This window comes from Candoia aspera, chromosome 2 (assembly GCF_035149785.1).
Source record: "Candoia aspera isolate rCanAsp1 chromosome 2, rCanAsp1.hap2, whole genome shotgun sequence".
NCBI classification, from domain to species: Eukaryota; Metazoa; Chordata; class Lepidosauria; order Squamata; family Boidae; genus Candoia; species Candoia aspera.
This window is the reverse complement of record NC_086154.1, coordinates 234,088,739-234,105,400: the sequence shown is the minus strand read 5'-3', so window position 1 is coordinate 234,105,400 and position 16,662 is coordinate 234,088,739. Positions and strand designations below refer to the sequence as shown.

Here is a 16,662-nt window from a genome sequence, read left to right as displayed (position 1 = left end):
TCACGGAGGAAATCGATCTAAGTGGTTGCTAAGAGTCAACACTGACTTGATGGCACTTAATCAATCTGTATACAACTGTATCAGAGACAAAGTGTCAATCCTGAATCTCAACAGCTTCAGTTTTAGATTCCAAAATTTCACACTAAACAATTTAAATTGAATAAAAAATTGAGTTTCTAGTATGAAAGAAGTACACTGAGGTGGCTTGGTCACATAGATGAAATAACAGGAATGAATCACAAAGCAAATATGTGAACAAAGAATGAATGTGTTGAGAGGAAGGGGAAATCTGAACAAGTTCTGGTGGGATGGAATTGAGATCCTCAAAGAGAAAGAAGTGAAAGCAACAAAAGGCATTGAATGAAGGAATGTATGGATGTGATGCAAGCAAGAATAGCTTGCAAGGGTAAGGACACAAAGCATTAGAGTGAATGGTGTTGGAGTAATATAGATCTCTCTATATTTCCATTTCTCTTGTTATGTACCTTTAGAGTACTTTTTCTGCTTACTTTTTCTTAGTCATTTTCTGTGCTCTGTATAATGTTATTTACCTTGAAAGGGATTTTTTTTTTTTAATCCAATCGTGTCTGATTCTTGGAGACTGCCTGGACAAGTCCTGCAGTTTTCTTGGCAAGATTTTTGGAAGTGGTTTGCCATTGCCTTCTTCCTAGAGCTGAGAGAGTGTTCTGGCCTAAGGTGACCCAGATGGCTTCATGCCTAAGGTGGCTTCATGCCTACTAGAACTCCCAGTCTCCCAGTTTCTAGCCCAGTGCCTTAACCACTACACCAAACTAGCTCTGTTTTTTATGTATATATGTATAAATGCCTTTGGCAAATAAGCTGATTTTGCTATTAAGTTGGATGGGTATAGCTTTTTTTATTAATGTTTCAATTGTGTTTTAATTATGGCTTCACTGTGTGAAGATGGAACAAAAATCAAGTAATAAATGTGAATAAATAGTTTGAAATAACTGAGCTCATATTCACAACTGCAAGTGCAACACATATAAAAAAAAAGGTGGGGCTTCAATTATGCAGTCACAGTCCCCATCCTGACTTTTTTGACCATGCTGCAGATACCCCTGCTATATAGGGAAATGCTCCCATGTGACACTGAAAATTTATATTCACACTTGTGATATTACAAATCCATGCATTATTTAGATACAGCTATAAAGAACTAAGTGTGAAATGAATGGTCTAAGCCACTGGGAAAGGGTGCAGTGTTGCTGCTTGTTTGACTCCCTTTTCCAACCAGAAGCAGCTTTCTGTGGCACAGAAGACTCCAGACCTGGCTCTGACCTTTTGAGGAAGCGTAATAGTAGATTAAGGGGTTGATGCAACAGTTGAGGGTACTCAGGGAAAGGGTGAGCGTGTAGGCAAAAAAGATGCTACGGAGCTGTTGATGTGGAAAAAAGAGTTGCATCAGCAACAGGATATTGGCTGGGCCAAAACAAAGAAAGAAGGTGCACAAGACAGCTCCAGATAAGAAGATGGCACGCCTCTTCCTCCCCGGCTTTACCATAACACTGGACAAAGAAAGTTGCCTTATAATGCACATATAACAAGCGGTAGAGATTAGTAATGGGATCAAAAAGAAGAGAACAGATATGGCAAAAGAGTAATGGCTAAAGAATTTCACAGTAACAGAAATGTTTATGATATCGAGGCAGGTGGTAGTGTTTAGCTGAGGTATCCAATGAGTGTGATCAAAAACCAGGAATGGTATCGTCCCTGCTATGGCGAGGAGCCAGATGGTAAAACAAACCACAGAGGCGCATCTCACTGTGCGCCAGGAAAGAGACTTCATGGGGCAAACCACAGCCAAGAAACGATCCATGCTGATCCCCGTCATCAACAGAATGGAGCAGTACATGTTGCAGAAGAAAGTAGAAGTGAGCAATCGGCACATGGTGGGTCCAAAGACCCAGTTGTGTCCCCTCAATAAATAGGAAATTTTAAAAGGCAGCACACTCACTAGAAGCAGATCTGCAGAAGCCAGGTTGAGCATGTACACCACAGCTGGCTTCCAAAGCTTTGTCTTCATCACAAAGATAAGGACAGACAAAAAGTTTAAGGGAAGACCCAGAACAAATGCAAGAATGTCGACTGCAGGGAGAAACTGAGTCAGCCATGGACTAGTCAAATATGTTTCAGCATCTTCTGCAAAGAGAATATGACTTCCTTCTTTACTGTGGATGTCTAACAGAGTCCCATTTGGGGAATCGATTAAAGTTGGCAAAAGTTTCCTAGGCTTGGATGAAAGAATCATTTGATCTGATGAATCTGGAAAACAAAATTAAAAAGCAATATAAAAGTGAAATATATAAACACTAGCATGAATTGCATTGCATCATTTCATGGAACTCTTTTCATCAAAATATACTACAGGTAGTGCTTGCTTAACAACTGCCCTGTTTAGTGACTGTTTGAAGTTATGACAATGCTGAAAAAGTAACTTTATGACTGGTCCTCGCATTGTAGCATCCCTGCAGTCACATGATCAAGACTGGAACACTTCACAACTGGCGGGCATTTACAACCATTGCAGCATCCCACAGTCACATGATCACCATTTGCGTGCTTCACAGCCAGCTTCTGACAAGCAGAGTCAATGGAGAAGCTGGCAGTAAAATTGCAAGTTGCAGTCATGTGATGTCTTGCTTAATGACCGTGGATGATTCGCTTAACAACTGTGCTGGAAATGAGGTCGTAAGTCCCTCACGATCACATGATACCTCACTTAATGACTGCATCGCTTAGTGACAGAGTTGCCAGTCTCAGTTATGGTTGTTAAGCGAGGACTACATGTACTAAGTTATAGATTAGAATATAATCAGGAGTCTGGTAGCACTGTTTCTGACTACCTCATTTTATTTAGCTTTCATGAACTGCAGCACTCTTCATCAGACCTATAGTGTGGCTGGACTGTGGAAGGACGAGTCTGCCGAAGAGCATGACTGGGAGTGAGTGATGGAGTGAAAGAAGCTGAGCATCACAAAAGCTGTGCTTTTTAATACAATGTCTAGGTCTGAAAAGGTGCTACCAGCCTTCTACTGGGTTTTGGCTGCCATAAACTAATATGGCTGTCCTCCTGCAACATCTAGATTAGAATGTACTGATTTAGGTTCTTAAATGTATCCATTCTGAGACAATTAAGGTTGCTATACTTCCTTTCTTTTGTTTTCTACCCTCCCATAACTGGGACTGTAAAGCTTCAGGTTCAGGAGGAAGTACAGAATTGTGGGGGGGAGTCACTTTACAAGCAACAGCAGCAGCAACATCACAATAGCAACAACAATAATTTGACATCCTTTCTTTTTACCCCAAAGACATCCATTGCAGATAGAGTGCATCTCTACAAGAAAATTCTCAGAGGTGCCGGCAAACCCATTCCTCTCCTTTAAAACACAATATTAAAGACAAAGTGAACACTCATAAAACTAAAGCCCTGAGTAACATATTGCAGTTTTGTCCCTTCCACCTTGTATAAAAGCAGCTCATGTTTTTTTAAAAAATACACTGACCAACCACAGTGACATGTACTCACTGTTCGTTTTCACGGTAGCACCCAAGACACAGAGCAGGCAGAGAAGACAGTGTAGCATCCTCCAAGAAGATTCCATTTCTCCTCCGGAAAAGCTGTTAAACCTCAACCTAAGTAACATTTAAAAAAACACCTTCCTTTTCTCTGATCAAGGGTTAATGGAAACCTAATTTGACTCGTTTTTGTTTTTTTTCATTCAATTTGGACCCAAAGGTTTCCTTAAGGCAGCAGGAGATCACACTGTGAAACCATTTCAATCCATGAAGTCAGAGGGCAGCATAAGAAAGAAGGAAGAGTGAGTTAATTTCTCTCTTGAGCTGGTCCAAAAAGCATCTTATAGGTGATCTCAGGCAACACAGCTAATTTCCTTTCTTTCTTTAATTCTTTTTCAGGAGGATAATGAGTTGTAATAAGGGGAAAGCTCCAATGGTTTGTTCCCTTGCCCATTGATTTGTGTCCTCAAAAAATGCTCCCTAAGAGCACAATGTTTCTGAAAAACACATTATGGTAGATGTTATGGGCACAGATGCATTTATTGTGGTTGTGAATGTAGCATGACCCAGAAAAAATAAGGGAGAGAAAATAACAATTAAGCCTTCTTAATCAACAGAACTCATTTGCCCTGAGTATTTCCTCAGTGGACTGAGTGATTTATTTTATTGCTCATCACTGGAACTTGAAATGGAAGTGATATGTCTAAAACCAGCCAAGAGTTCTATTGATGAAAAACTATTTTTCATTCCAAATACAAAAACCAATCTACTATGTTCATTATGTCTTCATACCATGACTCTGTATTAAATATGAGGCTGTGCAGTTCTTCAAAAAGGTTCTTCAATTTGCTAAGCTTTTTGAAGCAGCGTCATGATTCAAAGCCAAGATTAAATTGAAATAAATAACCTTAGGAAGGACTTCCCAGATTTTTCTCTGCTTCTAGAGTTGTTACAGATACTACTGTATGCAATGTTGCAAATTCACTTCCATATGTGGAATGGAGGTTGAATTGGTATGATGGACTCTGACAATAACTTGAAAGCCAGACTATGAATTTTATAACTTCATTTGTCTCTATGCTTATTAAAGTTGATAGTTGGAAAATTAGTGTGGATAATTTCTAGTTTTGTTTGTACCCAGCATACTTCCAGTCAATCCCTAGTCCAGAGCAGAGTAAGTGCACATGCCACTCAGTTCAACTAGTGAAATATATAGCTTGATGTTCATTTATTAAGCATCACAAATATCAAAACAGTTAACTGGAAAACATGGGTTCTAAGGCAGGCCAAAGGAGGGAGAAAGACATCAACAACAGGTGAGAATGTAATCAGTGTAAACTGACTGTATGTTTCTATACATCCAAAGGCACAAAACATTCTACAGTTACAGGAAACAATACTGTGAGTAATTAGCATGGATGGAGAAATCCTTTGGTGAATCTAGACTTAACTCTTTTTATACATAACAGCAGCAGAATAGAGCTGGAAAATAGGACACCAAGTGATCCCTACTCTACTCTGCACTATGAAGGAAACAGTTTTCAACTGGAAACAGGGATGATGTGTCTACCAAAAATTAACATCGCTTGGGCTTTGTTCACTCAGCTTCTTTAATGTGGTCAGCCACAAGCTCTGACTTTGCTGCCTTGTGCCAACAGAATGTCATAATGTGTTGTCCTCTCAAGACAGCTCATAAGCGTATGACCAACCCAGGAGGCACTCTTGGGTCAAACTTAACTTTTGAATTATGTATGATTGGAATGCTTTAAAATCTTTTGACAATGAAGGAATGAATGCCCAGCTAACACTTAGAGGGATTGTCCAAATGTTTAGTTGTTTTAGAAATAGGAAGTAATGTCTAAGAATGCTACTTTTTTGTGCCAATTTTTTTTATTTGTGGCTTATTTACCTCTGTGGCATTGTACGTCACCATGCCAACCCACTTCGGCTGCCTCAGAGCATAGTCAGCAAGACAACCCTGACATAACAAAGCATGTCATGGGTGAGGGACTATTTCACAGGAACGACCATATTTTCCAGATGGGTTTATCAATCCACCTGATGCCCCACTAGAACCTTGTACCCAGTGAGGCAGCAAATCTATATTGCCCCACAAAGGGCCAGTCAATTATCATTTTTCACTGTTATGGCAAGTTTAGGACCACAGAAAAGTAAGTAGACAAGTAAGAGCTTACTTTTAATAGAAGCAAGTAAAGTAAATAATTTTCATTTTTTAGGAAAGGACATTTTCTGCATCACTTCAGTATAACTTGGAATCTTTGCTGGACAATTTGGAAGTTGCTGATCTCTTCTTTGCATATTTCTGCTATCTCTGCCTGAAAAGAAGTACAGGAATATTTTTTAAAAAAATACTGCATTGAAGCCATTGAAGAAAACCAGATGAAACTTGACCAAGTTAATATCCTGTGAAGGAGCTATCTCTGGGAGAATATGTGTGACATCTCTAAGAGAGGACACCAACCTGATGGCATTTAATCAATATCAACCAATAAGTCAATCAAAGGAGCTACCATCCCTGCTATTTTTACACTAGAATTTTATGATCTGCTTCTGGACCAGCTACAGGGACTGGAAGCATGGGGCAGATATTGTGAAGGTTCTCCATGGCTGGTCCCAGTCAGATCAAGCCTGAGACCCCTGGTTTGTGGGGTCTCTCAGGAATCAATGTTCTTTCCTCTCCTGTTTAAGATCTACATGAAGCTGCTGGGCAAACTCACCTGGCAGTGGCCAAGTGATGCTGTCAAGGTTCTGTCACAGTACCTGAAGGCTGTTATAGTTTGGATGGGGAAAAAACAGGCTTAAACTCAACCCTAGCAAGACCAAGGGGCTGTGGGCTCATGGATCATTGGATTTTGACAATTTACCAACTTTAGCTCCAGATGGAGTTGCACTTTTGTTTTCCAGATGGAATTGGTGCACAATCTGAGTTTTTTCCTGGACTCACAGCTCCTACTTGAGAGGCTGATAGCAATGGCCAGGAAAGCCTTTGCACATATTTGTTCTTGTGTACCCTTTCTGGACCAGGAGGCCTTTCTCATGGTTACTCCTCTAGTCACTTTACATGTATATTACCTACTCTACATGGAGCCTACCCTTGAGGATCATTTGGGAGCTACAACTAGTCCAGAATACCTCAGTACATCCATGTAACAGCTGTTAGAGAAGTTATCAGTGGGCTTCCAGGTGCAACTCAAGGTTCTGATTATCATCTATAAAACCTTACATGGCACAAGGCCTGGATATTTGTGGACCATCTTTCTCCAATTGTTTCTGCCCATCCTATAGGATCTGACCAGGTTGGCATGCTTAGGGTTCCAACAATGCCATCTTATGGTACTAGGAGGAGTGCCTTCTCTGTCGCTAAACTTTTTGTGTCTGTTGGAAAAAAAAAAATCAGGAACAGCTCGTCTGTTGGCAGAGAAGCTAACTAATTTGCACTGGCCATAGAATCAAAGGGCTTTACAATAAAGACGAAAAGAAGTACAGAAGCAAAATCTCCATGGGGCAAAGATGAAGACCAAGATGAGAATGAATTGGTCATGCCTTTTAAGAACTGTCTCATGAGAGGATGGGAAAATACAGGAAATTGTTATAATGGTGCATGAAATGTTGCAATGGCAAGCAACTAAGCTTATGGAAATGATAAATCCAATCTTTTTGAATGAATTGATAAAATTTAAAAATTGCAATAGTTTTTGTTTTGAAACAACAGTACATGGGTGCACATCTTTGGATAAAGTTTGCCATTTTTTCTCATAAGTTGAACAATGCCTCAGTCAGAGAGTTAAATTTGGATGATGGGGGTTCCTAGTTATCATTAAGAGAAGTCCCAGAATTTCAGGAAGCCTCAATACCAGAGGTATTGAGGTGTGGCAGATGGAGAAGGATTAGGAACCCTGGGAAGATAATGAAGATAATATTCATTCTCAATTATCTTGGAAATTACCTTTTTCAGCAACAAGAAAGATGGTAAAATGTACTGGGGAGGGCATGATCACTGCAAAAGGAAGCTGTTTCTGTACAGAGGCTGGCCCTTCCTAGCCCAGCTGCAATAACCTTGCATTGTGAATTATGAGGAAAGATGTATCTGTTAACAGTTGGATCCCCTCACAAGAGATTGGGACGTGACTCAAACAATCAGCTGCTAGTTGTAGAAGTCTGTTTGGCCAGACTAAAGTAATCAGTGGAGTGACTTGCACAGTGTTTTTCAATCTTGGCAACTGTAAGATGTGTGGACGTTGACTAACTCCCAGAATTCCCCAGCCAGCAATCAAGTCCACACATCTTACAGTTGCCAAGGTTGAAAAACACTGGACTTGCAGGTGGTTATAAAACCTGTAAGTGACCAGCAACAGTGTAGGCAATGCGGGACGGCACACCATTGCAAAGGATAATGGAAATACAGAGCAAAGTTGAGGAACTCATTCCCCCATGCTTGTTGAACATGTTTGTTGTTTGTTGACTATGGTGTCTTTTCATGGTATTTTCTCAACAAATCTTATACAATATGACTGTGAGAAAGCAAAATGACTGGGAGAAACTGTCGTTTCATGGTATTTTCTGAACAAATCTTATACAATATGAGTGTGAGAAAGCAAAATGTAAATCATACAGGTATAATAAGCAGGCCTTCTCTGCAGTGGTGCCCGCCCTGTGGAACATGCTGCCCCCGGAGGTGAGATTGGCCCCATCTCTCCTGGCCTTTCAGAGGAGTCTGAAGACCTGGTTCTGCCGCTTCGCCTGGGGTGGAGAGGGGAATAGATCTACATGGGGATGGCTGCTATAGACCACTCCTCCCACATTTGGACTGTTTTAGATTCTTTATTTTTACCTTTATTTATATTATTTATTGTATTTTTATACTGTGTATTTTATGGTTGTTGTTTTTAATCGATTGTTGTAAACCGCCCAGAGTTTCCTGATGGGAGGAGATGGGCGGGGGAAAATTAGATGATTGATAGATAGATAGATAGATAGATAGATAGATAGATAGATAGATAGATAGATAGATAGATAGATAGATAGATAGATAGATAGATAGATAGATAGATAGATAATCCAAGAGCACACTGCTAGTACCTCTATTTTTAATTACTGTTTCCTCCTCCACGTCATTTTTGCAGCTTGCTCAAGCTTGCTGGTTAATTCTGCTATAGCTATGGCAGCCTCTAGTGGCCAAAAGGAGCAATTGGACCCAAAAGTCTACAAATTCAGGGAGTTCTTTTTAATGCTGCTGAGCATACATCTGTGGACAGTAAGGAGTGTGTCTCTCACAACCATTTACCTCTCGTATGTAGTCATTATGTCTGAAAGTATCTGCTTGTGAACACATATACAAAGTTCTATATATAATATTTGAAGGTAATATATAAAGTCTGCATTAAAATACTGCAGCAGTGTTTATCTCAGAGCCTTTAAGATGTGTGGACTCAACTCCCAGAATTCCCCAGCAAGCATGGGGAAACACTGTACTACACTGATACAATCCCGTAACACCCATGTAGGTTTGGGCAAATTTCCCTAGTACCATTTGCTTTCCCTCTGAAGACTTTGTAGCAAACTTTAGGAATTGGGTTGGACATTGGTAAAGCAGTAGCATCACCTGAGTGTGTATTTTTTCTTAATTTAACTTGTGGCACATTTTCAGTACTGTCTTGGGGCCTGGTTTATGAATTATGAATAGAAAGTCGCAAACACAAAGACCATTTACACATTTATTAACTGAGTGTCACTCAATTTTCAAAAATAAAATATAAAACAGCTGTGCCCATCAGCATTTGCAGTTTTAAAAGAATAAAAAATTATGAAGTAACAGGTTTCTATATGTGTATATAACATACACACATATATACACACACATTCATATACAAAGAATATATAACAACAATCTACTCAGGAAGTGCAGATCCAGGTTTTATTGAGTTTGACTATACTGTGTCCTCAAATCTACACACATTTAGTTCTCAGCATTTTACCTAGAACCCAGGAAAGCACTACGCCCATAAAGTAACAGGGCTATGCAAACAGTGGTTTGATTTTTTTCAAAATGTGTGAAATCACTAAGAAAGAATTATTCCGTGGCTCCCCTGAGTGCATCCTTTTTTCATTAATCTGTATGCCTCCCAGCTTGTCACTGATGCTCACAGAAGAATACAGCTCTGATGCAGCGGGAGAAAAACCATACTTGATGAGAGATTGCCTGGATCTTTCTGGCAGAAATCTGAGAGAGAGAGATTTGGATACAAAATGGATGTGTGTAGATTCCCATACCACTCAGGGTAGCCAACTTCTGTGTGGCTGTTGTGAAAATATGACAACTGATCCTACATCTTAGAAAAGACAAACTCTCATTAGAGTTTAACAGCATTTTATAAATTTGTGTTCAGTTTTTTATCTTAAATAGAGATGTATTCACGGTCTCTCTAAGATTTTTGATATCTCTCCCCAGTTACTGCAACTGTTACAGTAGCAGGCTTTATGTTAATAAGACAGACTGATTATATAAAGAATGTTCATGTCTGAATTTTCCTCATAGCAGTGTTTTTAAAACAGAGCCATACTGTACATACCAGAAATACCAAAAAAAGTATCTATGCTAGTAATTTTCGGTAGAGGCTGTTATCAAGTGTACTGGTGCACGTAGCCCTTTGGCTTGTTCTACTCCCCAGAGGATTATTGGAGCTAAGGCTGCAGAGTTCAGAGTCCTTTCTGCAACACAACAAATTGCTCAAGTGACGCTGACATTCAGAAGAGGCATAGTAATAGATCAGAGGATCAATACAACAACTTATACTGCTAATGCAGACACAGAGGAGATAAGCGAAATATATATTGCCCACGTAGCTGTTGTAAGAAAAATTCACATAATGAACTAGCAAGAGAACATTTGTTGGGCCAAAACATATAATAAAAATGGAGAAAACAGCCACAGACAAGAGTAAAGCTCGCGTCTTTTTACCCGGTTTTGCAGCAATGTCTGCAGAGCTAAGACACCAGATGATACAGACATAGCAAATACTACAAACAATTAATGGCACAAAAAAGAAAAATGAACAGAAAATAGTGAAAAAAGTAAGATAATATCCTTTGAGGTCTTTTTCATTCAGTACATCATGACAAGTTGTTATGTTCAGAGGAGGTATGTGCCTTGTTTGCTCAGTGATAAGCAAAGGTACCACCCCAGCAACTGAGACAAGCCAGATGGCAGAACAAACCGCAGAGGCACGCCTTCGGGTGCGCCAGGACAGAGACTGCATTGGGTAGACCACAGCCAAGAAGCGATCGATGCTTATCACTGTCATCAGCAGAATGGAGCAGTACATGTTGCAGTAAAATGTGGCGGTGACAAAGCAGCACATGGCAGACCCAAAAGGCCAGTGGTTTCCAGAAAAATGATAGGCAATCCGAAATGGAAGGACACTCGCAAAAAGTATATCTGCAGAAGCTAAATTGAGCATATACATTGCAGCTGGCTTCTTCACCTTCATTTTTAGCAAGAACAGAAGAACTGCCGTGATGTTCAGAGGAAGACTCAGGGACACAACTAGAGTATAGACTGCTGGGATGAAAAAGGTCAGCCATCCACTAGACAGGTACCATTCCACATCTTTCGACAGACTGTATGTTAGAAGAGGCTGTGTTCTGTTTTGGCTGCTAGATCCTGACCCAATTTCCAAACCATTTTCAGCACCATTATATAAATCTGGAATTGCTTCATATTCTCCCTCTACTCTAATGGAAAAGGATCTTGGTCCTGCCCTAGTGCCATTCTTGGAAGAAGATCCTAAAAAGAAAGAAAAAAAAGGTAATGGTATTAGGTCGCTTTTTTTTTAACCCATTCAATTGTGTCCGACTGGAGATCACTGAGAATCATTAATAGGTTTTTTTTTAACTGAATATATATATAAGTTAAAACTGACGTGAATATTTTAGAGTTTAAAGACTGGATCTTTAAATTCTAAAATATTCACTTCAGTTTTGCTAACATTACATTTTCCAGTTCATATATCTCTTATATGATTAGCATGGTACCATTGTAAGCAAAACATTTCTAATATAATATCTCTACACGCACCACAGTGTGTTTCTGGGGTTCTGTGTTGCTGCAGTGTGTTTATGCTCATCTGAATAATGTTCTTACACAGCTCCTCTTGTGGGAGGTTGGGGTGTTACTTTGGTAATGGAGCACTTGGTTAGGGTGGGTTGTTTTCCAGTAGACGTGTGTTTCTAATTTGCTGTTATTTCCTCTACTGATGAGGATGTCCAAGAAGGGTGGTGTGTTGCTGTTTCTTCTCTTGTGAATTTTATGCCTTTGAAGGTGTTGTTGATTGCTTCATGTGTCTTCTCTAGTTGTTCCTTTTTATTATGACAAAGGTGTTGTCTACATACCACATCCATACTTTTTAAAAATACAATTTTTAAAAATCGTAATGGTGATTAAAGTGAACTAAAAGGTCCTTCCACTACTTGTCGCAGCTCCTGTCTTGGTAATATCCCGTTTATACAACAGAACAGAGGGGTTTTTTCCCCCCATTCCCTTTGTATGTGTGGCTCCATCTAGTTTGAGGGCATTTCAGAATCTGGGTCCTCAGTTACAGGATTTTCCTACCTCTCTGCTCTAGTTCCATATATTCTTGGAGGCATTTAAGAAGGTTTGGAAAACCTATTTGTTCAATGAAGTAAATTGACTGGTGGAAGTGATAATGAGTAGATGCTAAAAACAGCAGTAAAGTTGTTTTTTACTGTAAATCTTATCAGTAATTTTTATTTTTTATTTTTTATCCCACCTTTATTATTTTTACAAATAACTCAAGGTGGTGAACATACCTAATACTCCTTCCTCCTCCTATTTTCCCCACAACAACAACCCTGTGAGGTGAGTTGGGCTGAGAGAAAGCGACTAGCCCAAAGTCACCCAGCCGACTTTCAGGCCTAAGGCAGGCCTAGAACTCACAGTCTCCTGGTTTCTAGCCTGGGGCCTTAACCACTATGCTTACCTTTATACTTACATAGCATTATTTTAATTCCCAGTGTAAATGTACTATAATACATATTGATTTTATTCTTTTTAGGTAATGTACATTGCTGCTTAGTTTTTATTTGTCAATTTTTATTGCGGTTGGATCATGGCCCGACGGGTAACGTGTTATAGATAATTTTTGTTTTTGGCTGTTTGTTATTGTTGAAAACATTTTCTGGTCTATTTTTCTATTAAGAAGTACAGATCACCAACTTCTTAGTAGTATAGCAAAACAGTTTTGTTTATCCAAAGGAACAGATGGAGGAGGTATGGAGGAAGTCCTGGAGGTTGCATTTCTGTTTCGACTGCAGAAGTAAAGGCTATTATAAGTTGGAAGGCTTCATTTAAATCCTTCAGTCCTATTATGCTGTTTCGTGTGGGAATCCAAATTAAAGGATCCCTGTCAGATAGCTATTCAGTTTCCACTTGAACATATCCTGTGAAGTACAGTGCCTCTTTTGATAACTGATTCCTATGTCAAACTGCTGTTCCTGTTAGGAAGTTTGTTTATCTGGAATTTGCCTGAGATCATTATTCTATGCTCTACATTCTGACTTTAAGGAATACAGCTCTTGATCTTCTTCTATGTGACATCCCTCAGTCTTTTTTTTCGGAGAGTCGATATACTCCGTTCTTTCAGTTTCTCTTGTATGACAAAGGTTCCAGTCCATTGAAGTCAACTGACGACGGCATCCCAGCTGAACTGTTCAAAATCTTGAGAGATGATGCTGTCAAGGTAATGCATGCTATATGCCAGCAAATTTGGAAAACACAAGAATGGCCATCAGATTGGAAAAAATCAACTTATATCCCCATAACAAAAAAGGGGAACACTAAAGAATGTTCAAACTATCGAACAGTGGCACTCATTTCACATGCCAGTAAGCTAATGCTCAAGATCCTGCACGGTAGACTTCAGCAATTCATGGAGCAACAACTGCCAGATGTACAAGCTGGGTTTAGAAAAGGCAGAGGAACTAGGGACCAAATTGCCAATATCCGATGGATAATGGAAAAAATCAGGGAGTTTCAGAAAAAATCTATTTCTGTTTTATTGACTACTCTAAAGCCTTTGACTGTGTGGACCATAACAAATTGTGGCAAGTTCTTAGTGGTATGGGGATACCAACTCATGTTGTCTGCCTCCTGAGGAATCTGTATAACGACCAAGTAGCAACGGTAAGAACAGACCACGGAACAACGGACTGGTTTAAGATTGGGAAAGGAGTATGTCAGGGCTGTATACTCTCACCCTACCTATTCAACTTGTATGCAGAACACATCATGCGACATGCTGGGCTTGAGGAATCCAAGGCTGGCGTTAAAATCGCTGGAGGAAACATTAACAATCTCAGATATGCAGATGATACCACTTTGATGGCTGAAAGTGAAGAGGAACTGAGGAGCCTTATGATCAAGGTGAAAGAAGAAAGTGCAAAAGCTGGCTTGCAGCTAAACCTCAAAAAAACCAAGATTATGGCAACCAGCTTGATTGATAACTGGCAAATAGAAGGAGAAAATGGAGAAGCAGTGAAAGACTTTGTATTTCTAGGTGCGAAGATTACTGCAGATGCTGACTGCAGTCAGGAAATCAGAAGACGCTTAATCCTTGGGAGAAGAGCAATGACAAATCTCAATAAAAGAGTTAAGAGCAGAGACCTCACACTGACAACAAAGGTCCGCATAGTCAAAGCAATGGTGTTCCCCGTAGTAACATATGGCTGCGAGAGCTGGACCATAAGGAAGGCTGAGAGAAGGAAGATAGATGCTTTTGAACTGTGGTGTTGGAGGAAAATTCTGAGAGTGCCTTGGACTGCAAGAAGATCAAACCAGTCCATCCTCCAGGAAATAAAGCCAGACTGCTCACTTGAGGGAATGATATTCAAGGCAAAACTGAAATACTTTGGCCACATCATGAGAAGACAGGACACCCTGGAGAAGATGCTGATGCTAGGGAGAGTGGAAGGCAAACGGAAGAGGGGCCGACCAAGGGCAGGATGGATAGACGATATTCTAGAGGTGACGGACTTGTCCCTGGGGGAGCTGGGGGTGTTGACGACTGACAGGAAGCTCTGGCGTGGGCTGGTCCATGAAGTCACGAAGAGTCGGAAGCAACTAAACAAATAAACCACAAAGGAAATAAGCTGCCTAACCAATGCTGAAAATATGCTCAAAACCAGTTCTAACAAGCTGTGGATCAAATCTGACAAACTGATCAGACAAGACCCTGACCTACTTGCTCCAAGGGGGCTAGCTGCCTTATAAGGGAAGAAGTAAATAAGGGACTGGGGGAGGTAAAAAGTGATGAATGGAAGATATAAACAGAGGCTGGACTTCCCATGGTATTTTAGGCGTTTTGGCTGGCTGTTAATTCCTAAGTACCTATCCAATGGGGAACAGGAGGAGGGCTTCTAACTGCCGGGATAGGGAATAAAACTGCATTCTTTGTGTAAAGGGGTGTGCCTAGTTTGGCTTTGCACCCATTCTTGCAAGAACGTTAATAAAACTTTTTGTTGCTTCTCAAGACTTTGTCAAATTTATTCAGTGAAGGGCTTTTCTCACAACTCTAATTGCCCATTTTCCAAATGGATTGGATTACAACTCCATTCTTGCCCAAAGGCTTGTGCTGCCCAAAGAAAATGGGGAGATATAATCCAATGCGGGGGGTGGGGGTGGCTGGGAAAGGCTGCTGAAAAACATCGACTGAAGAAGCCAGAGGAAGCCACAGCGAGGACAACTCAAAAACACCTTTCTTCAAAACAGACTCTCTGTCCCTTCAGCTTTCCGTCGAAAGCAGCCATAGTCGGATAGATAAAAGAAATAAACGAAATCGAAATGTCAGTGTTATTCCTAACCCAGCAAACGGATATAATCAGGGCTTTATGAGCTTATTTAGCCACGCAGGTGAGCAAAAGTGGCTCAGGGCGTAGAAAAGTCAGGTTTTGCTTTCCAGGCAAAGTTCAAACCGTGGGGTGAGGAACAAGCCCGGCCGAGTTCGCCTTTCATCAGTCCCAAGGCGTCTGCATAGCAAAGAGAGTGCATTTCAAGGAACGGCGAATACGACCAAGCAGATAGAACTGGCCCCACGGGAGACTTGCAGCTGAGCCGTCTGCGGGGCGACCAGCACGGCGACTCCGCGCGGGGTCCCTGTTCGTGCTGGGAAAGATGGCTGAACGGCCCTCTCCGCGACCACCCTAAATCCCGCGTTTCCCGGCTGGCAGGAGCAGCCCAGCCTCAGCCTTACCATTCTGCGGCGAGGAGAAAGAATGCAACGGAAGGACCAGCACCGCGATCCAGCCCAGCGCGACCAGGACGAGCGGCTGCCCCATGGCCGCCTTAGCCGGCGAGGACCGAAGGAGCGGCTGCGCGCAGCGAATTACTTTTGGCTTGTGGGGAAAGGAAGTGCGTCGCCCTGAGAAGCGGAGGGAGGTTCCCCGCAGAAACCCACGCCCCAAACCGTGAGGGAGGCTGGAGGGATGCTGCTCCTCGCCCCTCGCCGTTGCCCCCGGTTTGTCCCCGCTCAAGGAGGGAGGTGAGTGAGGGAAGCTGGCCTTACTTGTTTGGGCAACGCAAAAGAGGAAAGACGTAACTAAAACTTTTTTTTAAGCCACAGGCGCTTGGCAGGATGCATCTGAAAAGTTTGATATAATGAAAAAGGGTCTTTGCCTGTTGCCAATAAAGGCGATACCTGCCAATGTTTTTTTTTGGGGGGGACAATATTTCAGAATAGGAGAGCTAGTGCTGGAATGCTAAGGTGGGCAGTCAAATGACACCTGGAATTACAGGTAAGTATGGCCTGGGAGAACAAAACGAAGCAGGACATAGGCTGATAGAATTTTGCCAAGACAATTCACTCTGCATAACAAACACTCTCTTCCAACAACCTAAGAGAGGGCTTTATACATGGACTTCGCCAGATGGACAACACCGAAATCAGATTGACTACATCCTTTGCAGCCAAAGGTGGCGGACATCTATACAGTTGGTAAAAACAAGACCTGGAGCTGACTGTAGTTCCGATCACAAACTACTTATTGCACAATTTAGGATCAGACTAAAGAGATTAGGGAAGACCCACAGAC

At 41.1% G+C, this 16,662-nt stretch overlaps 2 protein-coding genes across 2 annotated transcripts; both read right to left on the bottom strand.

The window, feature by feature from the left end:
• Window positions 1-976: 976 nt before the first annotated feature.
• LOC134492586 (proteinase-activated receptor 1-like) lies at window positions 977-3,723 on the bottom strand. Its single transcript, XM_063296739.1, has 2 exons — window positions 3,551-3,723; window positions 977-2,286 (listed from the first exon to the last, which is right to left on the bottom strand). Exons 1-2 carry the CDS (start codon window positions 3,666-3,668, stop codon window positions 1,181-1,183), a joined length of 1,224 nt encoding a protein of 407 aa, XP_063152809.1. The 5' UTR covers window positions 3,669-3,723; the 3' UTR covers window positions 977-1,180.
• A 5,538-nt stretch (window positions 3,724-9,261) lies between these two features.
• LOC134491647 (proteinase-activated receptor 1-like) lies at window positions 9,262-15,988 on the bottom strand. The gene is made up of 2 exons (XM_063295541.1): window positions 15,825-15,988; window positions 9,262-11,344 (listed from the first exon to the last, which is right to left on the bottom strand). Exons 1-2 carry the CDS (start codon window positions 15,907-15,909, stop codon window positions 10,152-10,154), a joined length of 1,278 nt encoding a protein of 425 aa, XP_063151611.1. The 5' UTR covers window positions 15,910-15,988; the 3' UTR covers window positions 9,262-10,151.
• Window positions 15,989-16,662: the final 674 nt, after the last annotated feature.

Coding starts and splice junctions, on each gene's coding strand:
- LOC134492586 (XM_063296739.1), bottom strand. CDS start 3,668: ATGTTACTTAGGTTGAGGTTTAACAGCTTTTCCGGAGGAGAAATGGAA. Junction 2,287..3,550: donor TGCTACCGTGAAAACGAACA/GTGAGTACATGT, acceptor TTTGTTTTCCAG/ATTCATCAGATCAAATGATT.
- LOC134491647 (XM_063295541.1), bottom strand. CDS start 15,909: ATGGGGCAGCCGCTCGTCCTGGTCGCGCTGGGCTGGATCGCGGTGCTG. Junction 11,345..15,824: donor TTTCTCCTCGCCGCAGAATG/GTAAGGCTGAGG, acceptor CTTTCTTTTTAG/GATCTTCTTCCAAGAATGGC.